General features: G+C 38.5%; 1 protein-coding gene across 6 annotated transcripts in view; it reads right to left on the bottom strand.

Annotated features, from left to right (window-relative positions):
- The window catches only part of IFT74 (intraflagellar transport 74), a 104,380-nt gene that overhangs the window by 29,860 nt on the left and 58,586 nt on the right, over positions 1-15,934 (bottom strand). For all 6 annotated transcript variants that reach the window (XM_040238050.1, XM_040238035.1, XM_040238025.1 and 3 more), the window contains 2 exons: positions 2,010-2,063; positions 56-153 (listed from right to left, as the gene is read on the bottom strand). In XM_040238050.1, the coding sequence (XP_040093984.1) occupies positions 56-153; positions 2,010-2,063 (152 nt within the window). The remainder of the gene's footprint in view (positions 1-55; positions 154-2,009; positions 2,064-15,934) is intronic.

Genomic DNA, 15,934 nt, shown 5'->3' on the forward strand with positions numbered 1-15,934 from the left:
TAAGGTAACCACAGTAAAAATAATGAGGACAGTAAGACCGGCACATGGTACTTACTCGACTACTGTGCTCCAAAAGCGAAACAATGCTGGCTTCTATCTGTGCTTTCCTTTCCAGTTCCTGGTTCTTAGTTTCCTCAAAAGTCTCAATAAAAGCTGTCGATTGAAAACATATGATGAAAGGCTACTGTTGATATAGCTAAACACTATATAAGCTCTGATTTGTAGGTCTGAGAAGTACTATTTAGAAGTTCAAAGCAAATTTTTAAATATCACTTTAATTTTTTAACCCAAGGGTTATTAAATTACTCAATAAGAACATTTCTACATACTTTCAAACTTTTAAAGTTTAACTACTATGATCTTAATACAAGTACACTAAATATTTATAAATGCAGGCTGAGAAGCAACAGCTGATAAGATGGAGATGAGAAAAATTCCTATGGTTTTACACTAGGATCTCACTGATACAGCTACAATTATTAACATCTGTAATTGGCCATTAATTTTACTTCTGAAAATACTACTATACCTTTTTTACCTGAAAATTGAGCATTTTCCTTATAATGCCAAAATAGTCTCAATTAAATAAGTTTAGTTTATTCTGGAGAAGGCAATGACACCCCACTCCAGTACTCTTGCCTGGAAAATCCCATGGATGGAGGAGCCTGGTAGGCTGCAGTCCATGGAGTTGCGAAGAGTCGGACACGACTGAGTGACTTCACTTTGAATTTTCACTTCATGCATTGGAGAAGGAAATGGCAACCCACTCCAGTATTCTTGCCTAGAGAATCCCAGGGATGGGGGAGCCTGGTGGGCTGCTGTCTATGGGGTCGCACAGAGTCGGACACGACTGAAGCAACTTAGCAGCAGCAGCAGCAGTGATTTATTCAAGATTATAAATAAATATTCTAAGAAATCATTCTTTTTCTCCTCTAATATAAAATTAGTATACAATTTGCTCTTATTTACATTCTTAAAATATTTCTATGGATCTTCCAAAAATTAACTTAAAATGATTTTACTATTTGCATGAAACAACAAATTAATTTTGAGGTAGTTTTTGGTACTTGTTGAGATTTTTAAAGTAGTCTTGCGATATTGTTAAAGCAGAGTTGGCCATTACTGATTTATAACATGCTTCTATGAAGGTAACAACTGACATCAGACTTACAAAAATGGCAAATTCTAGAAAAATGATAATTTAAAAGAGACTAGAAAATCCCATGGATGGAGGAGCCTGGTAGGCTGCAGTCCATGGGGTCGCTAAGAGTCGGCAACGACTGATGGACTTCACTTTCACTTTTCACTCTCATGCATTGGAGAAGGAAATGGCAACCCACTCCAGTGTTCTTGCTTGGAGAATCCCAGGGATGGGGGAGCCTGGTGGGCTGCCGTCCATGGGATCGCACAGAGTCAGACACGACTTAAGCGACTTAGCAGCAGCAGTAATCATTAATACAGTCAATTTTTATAAACATTTGAAGGTACAACATAAGTTAAAGTGAAGATCTATTTACAAAGTTAAAATTCAGATTTTTTTTTTACAAAAGTGAATGAGAAGCCACAACAGAAGTTTCAGTTAGTGACAGAACCAAGAAACAAAATCAGAGATGAGGGCTAATACATAATGAGATAGGTATTATGAAAAGCGTAAAAAAGGTGAAAGATATTAAAGGTAAAGCATGTAAAAGAGAACATCCAATATTCAAACAACAAGTAGTCCATAGACTCTTTATACAGACTATAAATGTAAATATTAGCTTTAGAATCTATCCCTAACATATAATCATACACATGCATACACAAGTACAAAATCTTTCTATAATTCTCTACCCATCTCTAAACTATGCTAGATATTTAGTAATACTTCAAGTCAAATGCTTTGAATATCCACACTTCTGCACTTATTATTAGTCACTGTATCGTCCCAAAGTGAGATCTCTGATTTACTATAAATGAACAACTATCTGAGAATATAATATTTTCACATCTCTAAGATTATCACTTACTGTCCATATTTTCCTCCCTCTTTTTTAGCTCCTTGTACTTCTGATTCATTTCACCTACAAGCAATAAAAGAAAATAACAATTTTAAAAACTCCAGTTACAGTACTCAAAATTAGAAACATCTCTTAGGTTCTCTATATGCTATTAGTCATTACATATTCAGTATTTAATATTAATGTTCAATTAGGTGAGATTCATTTAAATTGATTTTATTTTAAAAGTTATACATTTATATGCTTGACAACTTGGTAAAAAAAATCTCCTTACTGAAAGAACTGAAAAGAACTGAAAAGGTCTCCAAAGGTTCTCTATTTTAGTTCCAATTTCAACCTACACATGAACACACTGGTGATGGGAAATATACGCTCCCGTGAAAGTTCATTTCATCTCTGAATAGCTCACAACAGCAAACAAAATAGCAGGGTTAGTTTCCTCACAGAACTTAAAGTCTAAAGATTTAACAATTAAAATGTACTAAGTATCAATAACCTCAGATATGCAGATGACACCACCCTTATGACAGAAAGAGAAGAGAAACTAAAAAGCCTCTTGATGAAAGTGAAAGAGGAGAGTGAAAAAGTTGGCTTAAAGCTCAACATTCAGAAAACGAAGATCATGGCATCTAGTCCCATCACTTCATGGCAAATAGATGGGGAAACAGTGGAAGCAGTGACAGACTTTATTTTTTGGGGCTCCAAAATCACTGCAGATGGTAATTGCAGCCATGAAATTAAAAGACGCTTACTCCTTGGAAGAAGAGTTATTACCAACCTAGACAGCATATTAAAAAGCATAGACGTTATTTTGGCAACAAAGGTAGTCATGTATGGATGTGACAGTTGGACTATAATGAAAGCTGAGCATCGAAGAATTGATGCTTTTGAACTGTGGTGTTGGAGAAGACTCTTGAGAGTCCCTTGGACTGTAAGGAGATCCAACCAGTCCATTCTAAAGGAGAACAGTCCTGGGTGTTCATTGGAAGGACTGATGCTAAAGCTGAAACTCCAGTACTTTGGCCACCTCATGCGAAGAGTTGACTCACTGGAAAAGACCCTGATGCTGGGAAGGATTGGGGGCAGGAGGGGAAGGGGACGACAGAGGATGAGATGGCTGGATGGCATCACCTACTCAATGGACATGAGTTTGGGTAAACTCCGGGAGTTGGTGATGGACAGGGAGGCCTGGTGTGCTGCAGTTCATGGGGTCACAAAGAGTCGGACACAACTAAGCAAGTGAACTGAACTGAAGTGCTATTAGATGAAAGTAAAGGATGTTACAGCAGTACACAGCAAAGACAATCTAGTTTGGGGATCCAGGAAATTTTTCACTAAAGAAGTCATATTTAACATGTGTGCATTATAAAAAAAGGATGAAAAGGAGTTACTGGGTCAAATTATAGAAGAAGTTCAAAATCAAAGCATTATAAGTACTGAAATTTGAAAGTGAGGATGAATGTGGTAGCCCAAAGAACTGAAAGAGAATATGAAGAGAAAAAGTGGTACAAAAATGAGGTAGGAGAGGGTGGGATGAATTGAGAGAGTAGCACTGACATATATACACCACCATGTGTAAAGTAGTATCCAGTGGGAAACTGCTGCATAGTATGGGGAGAGCTCAGCTCGGTGCTCTATGATGACCAAGAGGGGTGACCTGGGGGAGGTGAGAGGGAGGCTCAAGAGGGAGGGGATATTTGTATACTTACAGCTGATTCACACTGTTTTACAGGAGAAACTCATAAAGCAATTATACTCCCATTAAAACAAAAAAAAGATGAGGTAGGTTATGAGAGACCTTATATGGCATATATTGTAAACGTTTGGATTTTCTCCTAAGGACAATGGTAAGATTATTGAAAATTTTTAAGAAGAGGAATAAAATTATCAATTTGCATTTCTGAAAAATATTTCTGATCAGGAGAATAAAAGAGAAGATTGAAGACAGTAAGACCAGTTAGGAGGTTGTCAACAATGATCCAGTTGACAGATGAAGACTGACCGGTGGCAATTAGGATGTAAGGTAGAGATTTTTTTTTTTGAGACATTTAAGAGCTAGAGTGAATTGATTGTGGTGAGGGCTGGAGATGGAGAACTCAAGTATGACTCCCAGGTTTCTGTTTTGGGCAACTGAGGACACTGTCGTATTAGTTACTGAAAGAAAAAAGTAAGTTGAGGAAGAAGTTGCTTGAAGTAATTCTAGACAAGTTGCATTTAATATATGTGAAAGACATGATTAAAAGAGCAAAAATCCAAGGCCCAAACACAAGGACAAAATTTGACATTTTATAGCTGCATAAAGGGATCATTGGTAAAACTAGATCATGATTATTTTAGAAAAACAGGATTTTTATTATTATAAAAATTTAGATTTGGAGGCCCAGGGCTATTTTCCTCAACTAGTAAGATGGCTGCAGTCCTGTGCTCCCAGGATCCCAGGCAGAGAAAACAGAATAAATTTGTGCTTGCTCCAATCTTCAGTTTCTTCATTAATGTCATTTGGTTCTCAGCATTCTGGAGAAGCTAAGGAATTTTACTAAGATGATGCCCAGCAAAGATGGAGAGAATAAGAGATTTCTAAGGGGGCTCCTGGTAAGAAGCTGACATTTAGAAGGACTTTCAGAAGAAAGATTCAAAGAGAATGGGGGAGTCAACAGGTAAAGACTAGAGGCTAAAAGCCCACTGGTCAGCCTGTGTTTTATATAGCCTCCGATTAAGTATACTGTTTTGCCAGGTGCCAACTAAAAGAGCAGTAACGCTAGGGAGTGAAATAGATAGAGCAGAGCCCCTAATTACGTGACACTGATAAATTTCCACTTGTATACTTGCTTGGGTAGGAAGTGAGTTACCAGTATATAAAGGTGATGGCAAAGTCAGAGACCCAAGTCAGCAGACAGCTTTTCTGCTTTCAGGTCTGAAAACAGTTTTCCCAAATTCATTTAAGAATAGCCCTTAAACAGGAAAAAAAAAAAAAAAAACAACTAGTCAAGGCCCCCACAACAGTGTGTGTGTGTGTTTTAGTCTGAGTCTTTGTGACCCTATGGACTGTAGCCTGCCAGGCTCCTCTGCCCACGGATTCTCCAGGCAAGAATACTAGAGTAGATAGGTAGTTTCCCGTTCTCCAGGGGATCTTCCTGACCCAGTGATTGAACCAGGTCTCCTGCATTGCAGGCAGATTCTTTGGCATCTTAGCTAGCAGGGAAGCCCACAACAGTACTTGTAGTAAAAAGCTGAAAGCAACTGATTAAGGATAGTAAATACCCAGCGGTCATGAATTCCCAGGCAGGGAATACTCAGAACCAATGAGAAACATTTGGTTCAATATGACTAAGGCTTTGAATGCATTAACGTTAGTGAACTACTACTCGGTTCAGATGAACAACAATGGTCTCAGCATACTGATGCAGCATGATTAGTTTGATAAGGGGAATAGAAGGGATCTTTTTTTTTAACTTGTAATAATAAAGTTTGTGTATGATTAAATTAAAAAATACATTGTAGATATATTAAGAGTAGTCTTATGATGATGTTATCATTCAGTTATTTGTAGCATTAGTTTTTTGGATGAGAAACAAACAGAGAATATGAACTTATTACAGCATACATGATCTGGAATATCCTCAAAGGAAGCTGATATGCACGCAAATGTTAAATAACATGTGTGAAGTAGCAGAAAAGTTAGTATTTGCTAAATGGGTCATGGCCTAGGTTTCTAAGAAAGACTTAGTCCTTGTGTGGCTGTGTGAGAAGTTGTCCTCTTGGGAGACTGGTCAGGCATTAAGGGATTAAAACAGAAGGCCTGTATCGTAGGCTTTCAGTTCAGTTCAGCTCAGTTGCTCAGTTGTGTCCGACTCTTTGGGACCCCATGAATCGCAGCACATCAGGCCTCCTTGTCCATCACCAACTCCCGGAGTTCACTCAGACTCGCGTCCATCAAGTCAGTGATGCCATCCAGCCATCTCATCCCCAGTCGTCCCCTTCTCTTCCTGCCCCCAATCCCTCCCAGCATCAGAGTCTTTTCCAATGAGTCAACTCTTCACATGAGGTGGCCAAAGTACTGGAGTTTCAGCTTTAGCATCATTCCTTCCAAAGAAATCCCAGGGTTGATCTCCTTCAGAATGGACTGGTTGGATCTCCTTGCAGTCCAAGGGACTCTCAAGAGTCTTCTCCAACACCACAGTTCAAAAGCATCAATTCTTCAGCTCTCAGCCTTCTTCACAGTCCAACTCTCACATCCATACATGACCACAGGAAAAACCACAGCCTTGACTAGACAGATCTTAGTCGGCAAAGTAATGTCTCTGCTTTTGAATATGCTGCCTAGGTTGGTCATAACTCTTCTTCCAAGGAGTAAGCGTCTTTTAACTTTGTGGCTGCAGTCACCATCTGCAGTGATTTTGGAGCCCAAAAAAATAACCCATATAATCATGATGGTGTGATCACTCATCTAGAGCCGGACATCCTGGAATGCCAAGTCAAGTGGGCATCAGGAAGCATCACTAAGAACAAAGCTAGTGGAGGTGATGGAATTCCAGTTGAGCTGTTTCAAAACCTAAAAAGTGATGCTGTGGACATGCTACACTCAGTATGCCAGCATACTTTTTATTTGTAAAACTCAGCAGTGGCCACAGGACTGGAAAAGGTCAGTTTTCTTTCCAATCCCAAAGAAAGGCAATGCCAAAGAACACTCAAAGTACCGCACAGTTGCCCTCATTTCACATGCCAGCAAATATGCAAAATTCTCTAAGCCAAGCTTCAATGGTACATGATCTGTGAACTTCTAGATGTTCAAGCTTGTTTTCGAAAAGGCAGAGGAACCAGAGATCAAATGGCCAACATCCAATGGATCGTTGAAAAAACAAGAGTTCCAGAAAAACATCTATTTCTGCTTTATTGGCAATGTCAAAGCCTTTGACTGTGTGGTTCACAACAAGCTATGGAAAATTCTGAAAGAGACGGGAATACCAGAACACCTGACCTGCCTCCTGAGAAATCTGTATGTAGGTCAAAAAGCAACAGTTAGAACTAGATGTGGAAAAACAGACTGGTTCCAAATCGGGAAACGAGTACATCAAAGCTATATATTGTCACTCTGCTTATTTAACTTATATGCAGAATACATCATGAGAAACGATTTTTTTTTTTACCTTTTTTTTTTTTAATTTATTTATTTATTTTTAATTTTTACTTTACAATTCTGTATTGGTTTTGGCATAGATTGACATGAATCCACCACAGGTGTACATGCGTTCCCAAACATGAACCCCCCTCCCACCCCCCTCCCCACAACATCTCTCTGGGTCATCCCCGCGCGTCAGCCCCAAGCGTGTCATATCCTGCATCAGACATAGACTGGCATTTTGATTCTTACATGTTATTATACATGTTTCAATGCCATTCTCTCAAATCATCACACCCTCTCCCTCTCCCTCTGAGTCCAAAAGTCCGCTATACACATCTGTGTCTTTTTTGCTGTCCTGCATACAGGGTCATCATTGCCATCTTCCTAAATTCCATATATATGTGTTAGTATACTGTATTGGTGTTTTTCTTTCTGGCTCACTTCACTCTGTATAATTGGCTCCAGTTTCATCCATCTCATCAGAACTGATTCAAATGTATTCTTTTTAATGGCTGAGTAATACTCCATTGTGTATATGTACCACAGCTTTCTTATCCATTCATCTACTGATGGACATCTAGGTTGTTTCCATGTCCTGGCTATTATAAACAGTGCTGCAATGAACATTGGGGTACATGTGTTTCTTTCAATTCTGGTTTCCTCTGTGTGTATGCCCAACAGTGGGATTGCTGGGTCATAAGGCATTTCTATTTGCATTTTTTTAAGGAATCTCCACACTGTTCTCCAGAGTGGCTGTACTAGTTTGCATTCCCACCAACAGTGTAGGAGGGTTCCCTTCTCTCCACACCCTCTCCAGCATTTATTGCTTGCTGATTTTTGGATCGCAGACATTCTGACTGGTGTGAAGTGGTACCTCATTGTGGTTTTGATTTGCATTTCTCTAATAATGAGTGATGTTGAGCATCTTTTCATGTGTTTGTTAGCCATCCGTATGTCTTCTTTGGAGAAATGTCTATTTAGTTCTTTGGCCCATTTTTTTATTGGGTCGTTTATTTTTCTGGAATTGAGCTGCAGGAGTTGCTTGTATATTTTTGAGATTAGTTGTTTGTCAGTTGCTTCATTTGCTATTATTTTCTCCCATTCGGAAGGCTGTCTTTTCAGTTTGCTTATGTTTTCCTTTGTTGTGCAGAAGCTTTTAATTTTAATTAGATCCCATTTGTTTATTTTTGCTTTTATTTCCAGAATTCTGGGAGGTGGATCGTAGAGGATCCTGCTGTGGTTTATGTCAGAGAGTGTTTTGCCTATGTTCTCCTCTAACAGTTTTATAGTTTCTGGTCTTACATTTAGATCTTTAATCCATTTTGAGTTTATCTTTGTGTGCGGTGTTAGAAAGTGATCTAGCTTCATTCTTTTACAAGTGGTTGACCAGTTTTCCCAGCACCACTTGTTAAAGAGATTGTCTTTACTCCATTGTATATTCTTGCCTCCTTTGTCAAAGATAAGGTGTCCATATGTATGTGGATTTATCTCTGGGCTTTCTATTTTGTTCCATTGATCTATATGTCTGTCTTTGTGCCAATAACGAGTACATCAAAGCTATATATTGTCACTCTGCTTATTTAACTTATATGCAGAATACATCATGAGAAACGATTGACTGGATGAAGCACAAGCTGGAATCAAGACTGCCGGGAGAAGTATCAATAACCTCAGATAGGCAGATGATACCACCCTTATGGCAGAAAGTGAAGAAGAACTAAAGAGCCTCTTGAGGGAAGTGAAAGAGGAGAGTGAAAAAGCTGGCTTAAAGCTCAACATTCAGAAAACGAAGATCATGGCATCTGGTCCCATCACTTCATGGCAAATAGATGGAGAAACAGTGGAAACAGTGACAGACTTTATTTTTGGGGGCTCCAAAATCACTGCAGATGGTGACTGCAGCCATGAAATTAAAAGACACTTGCTCCTTGGAAGAAAAGTTACGACCAACCTAGACAGCATATTAAAAATCAGAGACATTACTTTGCCAACAAAGGTCCATTTAGTCAAAGCTATGGTTTTTCCAGTAGTCATGTATGGATTTGAGAGTTGGACTATAATGAAAGCTGAGCACCAAAGAACTGATGCTTTTGGATTTTGATGTTGAAGAAGACTCTAGAGAATCCCTTGGACTGCAAGGAGATCCAACCAGTCCATCCTAAAGGAGATTAGTCCTGAATATTCATTGGAGACAGACACTAAAGCTGAAACTCCAATATTTGGCCACCTGATGTGAAGAGCTGATTCATCTGAAAAGACCCTGATGCTGGGAAAGATTGAGTGCAGGTGGAGAAGGGGACAACAGAGGATGAGATGGCTGGATGGCATCACTGACTCAATGGACATGAGTTTGGGTAAACTCCGGGAGTTGGTATTGGACAGGGAGGCCTGGCATGCAGCAGTCCATGGGGTTGCAAAGAGTTGGACACAACTGAGCAACTGAAGTGAACTGAATGCTACATTATATCCACGGAAATCCCACTCATTCTTGTGGTTGAAGAACTCTTTGTCTTTTTCCTAATTTTCAGATTGTTTTATCCGATTATTTATTAGATATATTCTTGTGGATACATTTTAGGACATCCTAACACACAGCATGTATGCATGCATGCTAAGTCACTTCAGTCATGTCCAACTCTTTGCGACCCTATGGACTGTAGCCTACCAGGCTCCTCTGTCCATGGGATTCTCCAGGCAAGAGTACTGGAGTGGGTTGCGATGCCCTTCTCCAGGGGATCTTTCCAACTCAGGGATTGAATCCCCATCTCCTGCGGCTCCTGCACTGTCAGGGAGATTCTTTACTCCTGAGCCATTCCATAGTTAAATGCATCAGTCTTCCCCCTCAAAGTCTGTACCCCTCTGTATTCCCTACTATGTTGGAAAGCCCTTCACCATCATCATCATGCAAGTCAGAAACCTGGGAGATTCCTACCTGCTACTTCACTGAATCCCATGCTCCAAGTTACCAAAAGATGTAGCTGAAAGATATATCTGGTCAATGTTTCCAGCTATACAGCTGGTCAGCTGCATTAGATAAGACAGAACCCCTATATCTTAGCAGATTCCCAAGTTTCAAACCTCCTCCCCCATATCACTGCAGCTAAAAAGAAAAGAGATCATATCCCTAGTGAACTCTATTTTGTAATTTTTCAGTTGGTGGATTAATATCTGAGCTTCCCATGAGAGGCAATGTATAGACATGGGTAGTCCTAAAGTAGGGTAAAACACAGGGCTTGTTTTACCTCAGAGAAAAGGTATCTGCTCTTAGATTTCCTATTATAGAAGAGAACAAGATCACAGACAAGGGAAGCTAATTGGCTATCACAGTGGAGGTGTAAAAAAAGCAGGCCAGCAAAGGAGAGGGAAAGGACACGCTCATAAAATGAGGGTTATTTCACAGCTACTTTCAAACTCTGAGTATTTGATGTGACCTTGGAGAAGGGTCTGATCACCATTTTCCAGAATACATAGCTACCCCAATCTTCTCTCCAGTGTACAAGGCACGTGCTAGTAACTCCCCGGCCACAGGCCCCCAAGTCAGCAGACTTACTGATTTTAGAGGAGAAAAAGCAGCAGAAAGCAAGTAAAATTAATGCCAAGGGGCAAAAATTAACCCTGAAGGACTTTTCCTGGAAGGACTTTTTCCTTTCTAGCACTTGGGATCCTTCTGAGGAAAGGTAAACCTCCCAGTACTGTTGATATTCAGTACCATCAAGTGTTCCTTATTTGGCACGGTTTTAGACCCCTTATCATGTGTTCATTCTGCTCTTAGTGAATTCCAATCCTTTATTCCTTTTAAAGTATGATGCCCAAAACAGGATTACAAGCAGACTATCACTTCTCATAGTCTATATATTCATCTTTTGTTAATGCAAAAGGATTAGGATTCCAGCTGTTCTGGAGGCTATATCACATGAATTCACATTGAGCTGTTATCTAAATCCCCTTTAACATTTTCACATATTTTAGTAAGCTATAGGACTTCCTTCTCCCCAACTCCTACTTCAATTTTAATTAGTTTTGTAGTCCTATTAAACTTCAACTTTTTATATCATCTCTTACCTTTTTGTGTATTACTACAGTAGTAAGGAACTGATATATCAAATATTACTAAACTGGTAGGTTAAAATGAGTACACATAAGTTTAAATGTTCTAAACTAACTTTTGGCTTCAGTTCAGTTCAGTTCAGTCACTCGGTAGTGTTTGACTCTTTGCAACCCCATGGACTGCAGCACACCAGGCCTCCCTCTCCATCACCAACTCCTGGAGTTTACTCAAACTCATGTCCATTGAGTCAGTGATGCCATCCAGTCATCTCATCCTCTGTCGTCCCTTCTACTCCCACCTTCAATCTTTCCGAGCATTAGGGTCTTTTCAAATGAGTCAGCTTTTCACATTAGGTGGCCGGAGTATTGGAGTTTCAGGTTCAGCATCAGTCCTTCCAATGAACATTCAGGACTGATTTCCTTTAGTATGGACTGGCTGGATCTCCTTGCAGTCCAAGGGGCAAGTCCAAGACTCTCAAGAGTCTTCTCCAACACCACAGTTCAAAAGCATCAATTCTTTAGTGCTCAGCTTTTTTTCATAGTCCAACTCTCACATCCATACATGACTACTGGAAAAAACCATAGCCTTGTCTAGACAGACCTTTGTTGACAAAGTAATGTCTCTGCTTTTTAACATGCTCTCTAGGTTGGTCATAACTTTTCTTCCAAGGAGTAAGCATTTTTTAATTTCTGCAGTCACCATCTGCAGTGATTTTAGAGCACCAAAATATAAAGGCTGACACTGTTTCCACTGTTTTTCTATCTATTTGCCATGAAGTGATGGGACCAGATGCCATGATCTTAGTTTTCTGAATGTTGAACTTTAAGCCAACTTTTTCACTCTCCCCTTTCATTTTCAAGCTTCACCCAATTTATCAATCATACATTCTCTACAAAATGTTTTAAATTTTGCCAAGAAAGTTTCTTTACAGCTATGCAGACAAAGTCTGGTAATTCTATCTACTAGAGGCATTTAAAATATATACATTAAAAATCCTCTGAATATGTAAAAGTTAAATTATTGCCTAAAGTCCACCATTTCTAAAGAGAAGAGCAAATACCATTTTAAAAAGTTTGTTTCAACAGAGTAATGTCAACAAAATCATATGGTTTAATGAGTAATCCTTGGCATGTATACTAAATACAATGTTAAGTTCTTAATTATTTCCTAAAGCAGTGGTTATCAAACTTTAGCATGCATCTGAATCATCAGGAGGGTTTGTTGAAACAAACTGCTAAACTGTATTCTCAAGGTTTCATGTTCAGTAGGTTTGGGGTAGAATCCAAGAAGTTTCATTTCTGACAAGTTTCAGATGATGCTAATGTGCCTGGTCTGAAGATAACACCACTATACTAATGAATAGTTTAACCAGTCTCCAAATTGAACACCAAGAAATGACTCATTCTTCACTGAATGTGTATTGAGAAACTAAAGAATAGCAGCATAAAGATGTCATTTGAAATCTCAGATACCAGATGGTAAGCGGAAGATGTTATACTGTATGTTTCGGAGAAAATACTAATGGGAAAATTCTTTCCAAATATGTTTTGAGAAAATCTTCTTGACAGTTATTCAAGCTTCAGTTTATAAATTAATAACATTAATACTAACAACCAATAACTAACATTTATGCACAATTTTAAAACTGCATGCTATTCTGAGTCATACACATACACACACACACTTACACAGTGTTCATTTAATCCGCACAGTAACCCTAAGAGGAAGGTAGGTACTGTTATTATCTCCCTTTAAAGATGAAGAAACAAACGTATAGAAAGGTAAAGTAGCATGGCTAAGATCAGCCAGTAAAACAGAACAGCCCAGATTTGAATCCTGGCATTCTGGTTGTAGAACCTGTGCTCTAAAACAAAACTATTCTGTCTTCATAAATTCTATTTTATCTGACAAAATCAGAGAATAACAGCTTCTAACCTGGGCCTTGGAACTATGAGTAGAAAGAAGTAACCTACAGACAAACCAAAGGGTTGTATTTTATGTTTTTACTGTTCTTTTAATTGGCACTCACTAAACATTTAATGGTTGTCTTTTTTCACTGTTCTTGAAAGTGCTATATAAATCATGGAATAAACTGAAATGAATTCATTTGAAATTTAAGACAGCAATCATATGACCCTATAGCATTTTATTATGACACATATTTATCACATTAGAGTTGCTGGATGTTTAGATGCCTGTGATATATTGTATTAATAACCACATGATAGTTCGTTTCATCAATCTCTGGGAAAATACCATACTCTCAAATTGAAGGAATAACTTATAGTTAGTGACAATGTCCAAAAATCCGTCTTGGGGAGATATGTGACTGTACTTTGTAAACTGCATTCCTTAAGCCCAGTCTGAGTATGTAGATGTCCAGAAAATTAGCCCCACCTTGTGGATCATCATAGAAACACAGATTCAGGCTTTGGAGAACAGTGAATTGTCAGAGAACTATGTATTGACTGACAAAAACTAATAACTAGCACTGGTGAGGAAACACTTTTACACACTGCTTGTGGTTGTATAAAATGGTACAACCTTTTATGGAAAGAAATTTTAAAAAATAATAAAAATTGTATACATAAATAACATTCTATTCAAAATTTCACTTCTAGAAATTTAGCCTATAGAAATAAATTAACAAACATCTATGTATCACGGGGGAATTTTCAAGGTTATTTACTGCAGCATTATTCTTGGTAGTGAAAAATTAGAAACAACCTAATGTCAATCAATGTAAGAGCTTCCTTGGAGGTTCAGTGGTAAAGAATCCTCCAGCCAGTGCAGGAGACCTGGGTTAAATCTCTGAGTTGGGAAGATCGCCTGAAGAAGGAAATGGAAACCCATTCTAGTACTCTTGCTTGGAAAATCCCAGGGACAGAGGAGCCTGGTGGGCCATAGACCATGGGGATGCAAAAAGCTGAACACGACTTAGCGACTAAATAACAACAAATGTCAGTGCGGATATAGCTAATGCTATTTAACAACCACATCAACATGACCACAGCTAATAGTTTTTGTAAGTACAAAGTTAAAAGACTCAAGCTCAGAAGAACCTTATAGAATCACTTAATTAAATATATACATATATAAAAAATATATATACAATTATATATACGTGTGCTGTGTATAGAAAAAAAGTCCAAAAGGCTATGCTGTAAACAATGATTACCTCTGAAGTACAAGTATGAGGAGAAAAGCAATGAAGGATGAGTATGAGGAGAAAGGAGATGCCTTTTTACTTTATACACTTTGGTACTGCTTGAATTTTCCCCATGATAGTATATACCAGATTTGTATTTAAAAAGTATACAATTAAAAAGTAAGTTATGTGGAGCCTTTAAAATAACTTGAACTAGTTTAAGGAAAATTTTTAAAAAGCAGGAAGGGGTATCCTTGTAGATGCTGGTTGATAATTGCACAGTTAGTGAAAACACATGAGAATGGTCATTTGAGGCAAAACATACACACCCACAAACCAGTAAAATGAAGAACATTCAAGATGATTAAACTCTTTAGAAATTCTAGATAAATTTAAAACTTGTAACTTTTTTATAAAGGTTGAATGTGCACATCTAACGCCTCACCCCACCCCACCCCCAAAGTCCTCTAAAATGACAGTAAAAAGAATTTTTAAAGGTCAAACTCCTAGCAATGAGGAATATAGGAAAGGAAACAATAATAATAAAGATCCCCTGGAGGAGGGCATGGCAACCCACTCTAGTATTCTTGCCTGGAAAATCCCATGGACAGAGGAGCCTGGCAGGCTACAGTCCATAGGGTCGCAGTCTGGCAATGTAACTTTTAGCAAATTAGAACTTTAAGGACTTAAAAAATGCCTAAATATGATGAATTTAATGAAGCTGTTGGATTACAGGACCACCATTAATACCTAGTAGAGAACATAACTATACCTAAACCAATATCAAAAGATGCCTTTAAATTTAGAATTATGCAAACCTTTTAAAAGTTTATTTGAAATGCAAACCTTTTAAAAGTTTATTTGAAAATCAAAAGGTTGGAGGAGTACTAACAAAGTCAGACATGAACAAACACATTTATGGTTTAAATGCTATCTTAACCAGAACCCCTACAAGGCAAAAGGTAGCCAAGCTGAATTATATACAGATGCCATACATGGAAGAAACCAGGTAACACCTAAGAAATTAATAAAATGGGTCAGAAGGAGTAAAGCTAGGGGCAGAGATAAGTATGGACCAGAGAGTCAACCTGGTAATTCTCCACATCTTAAGGAGCAGATTATCCACAATCTTGAGTCAAGGGACTCCTGAAAATGCACACGTAGAATCCACCTCTTTATTGGAAAAATAAAGAATCCACCTCTTTATTGGAAATCATAAACTGTGAAGATAGGAATTCTCTAGAAGGTACTAAAACTGTTGCTAATTAATCAAGCTCTCTCTGCATATAGAGTTTATTTGCATATCTTAAGACTAGAGGGCCAGACTTCCCTGGTGGTCCAGTGGTTAAGAATCTACCTGCCAAAGCAGGGGACATAGATTCGACCTCTGATCTGGGAAGATGCCATATGCTGCAGAGCAACTGAACCTGTGCATCACAACTACATAAACTCTCATACCCAGAGCCCATACCCCACAAAAAGAAAAGCCACCACAATGAGAAGGCCCCATGCCACAACTAGAGAGTGGCCCCCACTCAATGCAATTACAGAGAGCCCACACACAGTAATGAAGACCCAGTGTAGAAGGAAAAAAAGATTAAATTCTTAAAAGAGAA

The sequence above is a fragment of the Oryx dammah genome, unplaced genomic scaffold (assembly GCF_014754425.2).
Source record: "Oryx dammah isolate SB20612 unplaced genomic scaffold, SCBI_Odam_1.1 HiC_scaffold_1, whole genome shotgun sequence".
NCBI classification, from domain to species: domain Eukaryota; kingdom Metazoa; phylum Chordata; class Mammalia; order Artiodactyla; family Bovidae; genus Oryx; species Oryx dammah.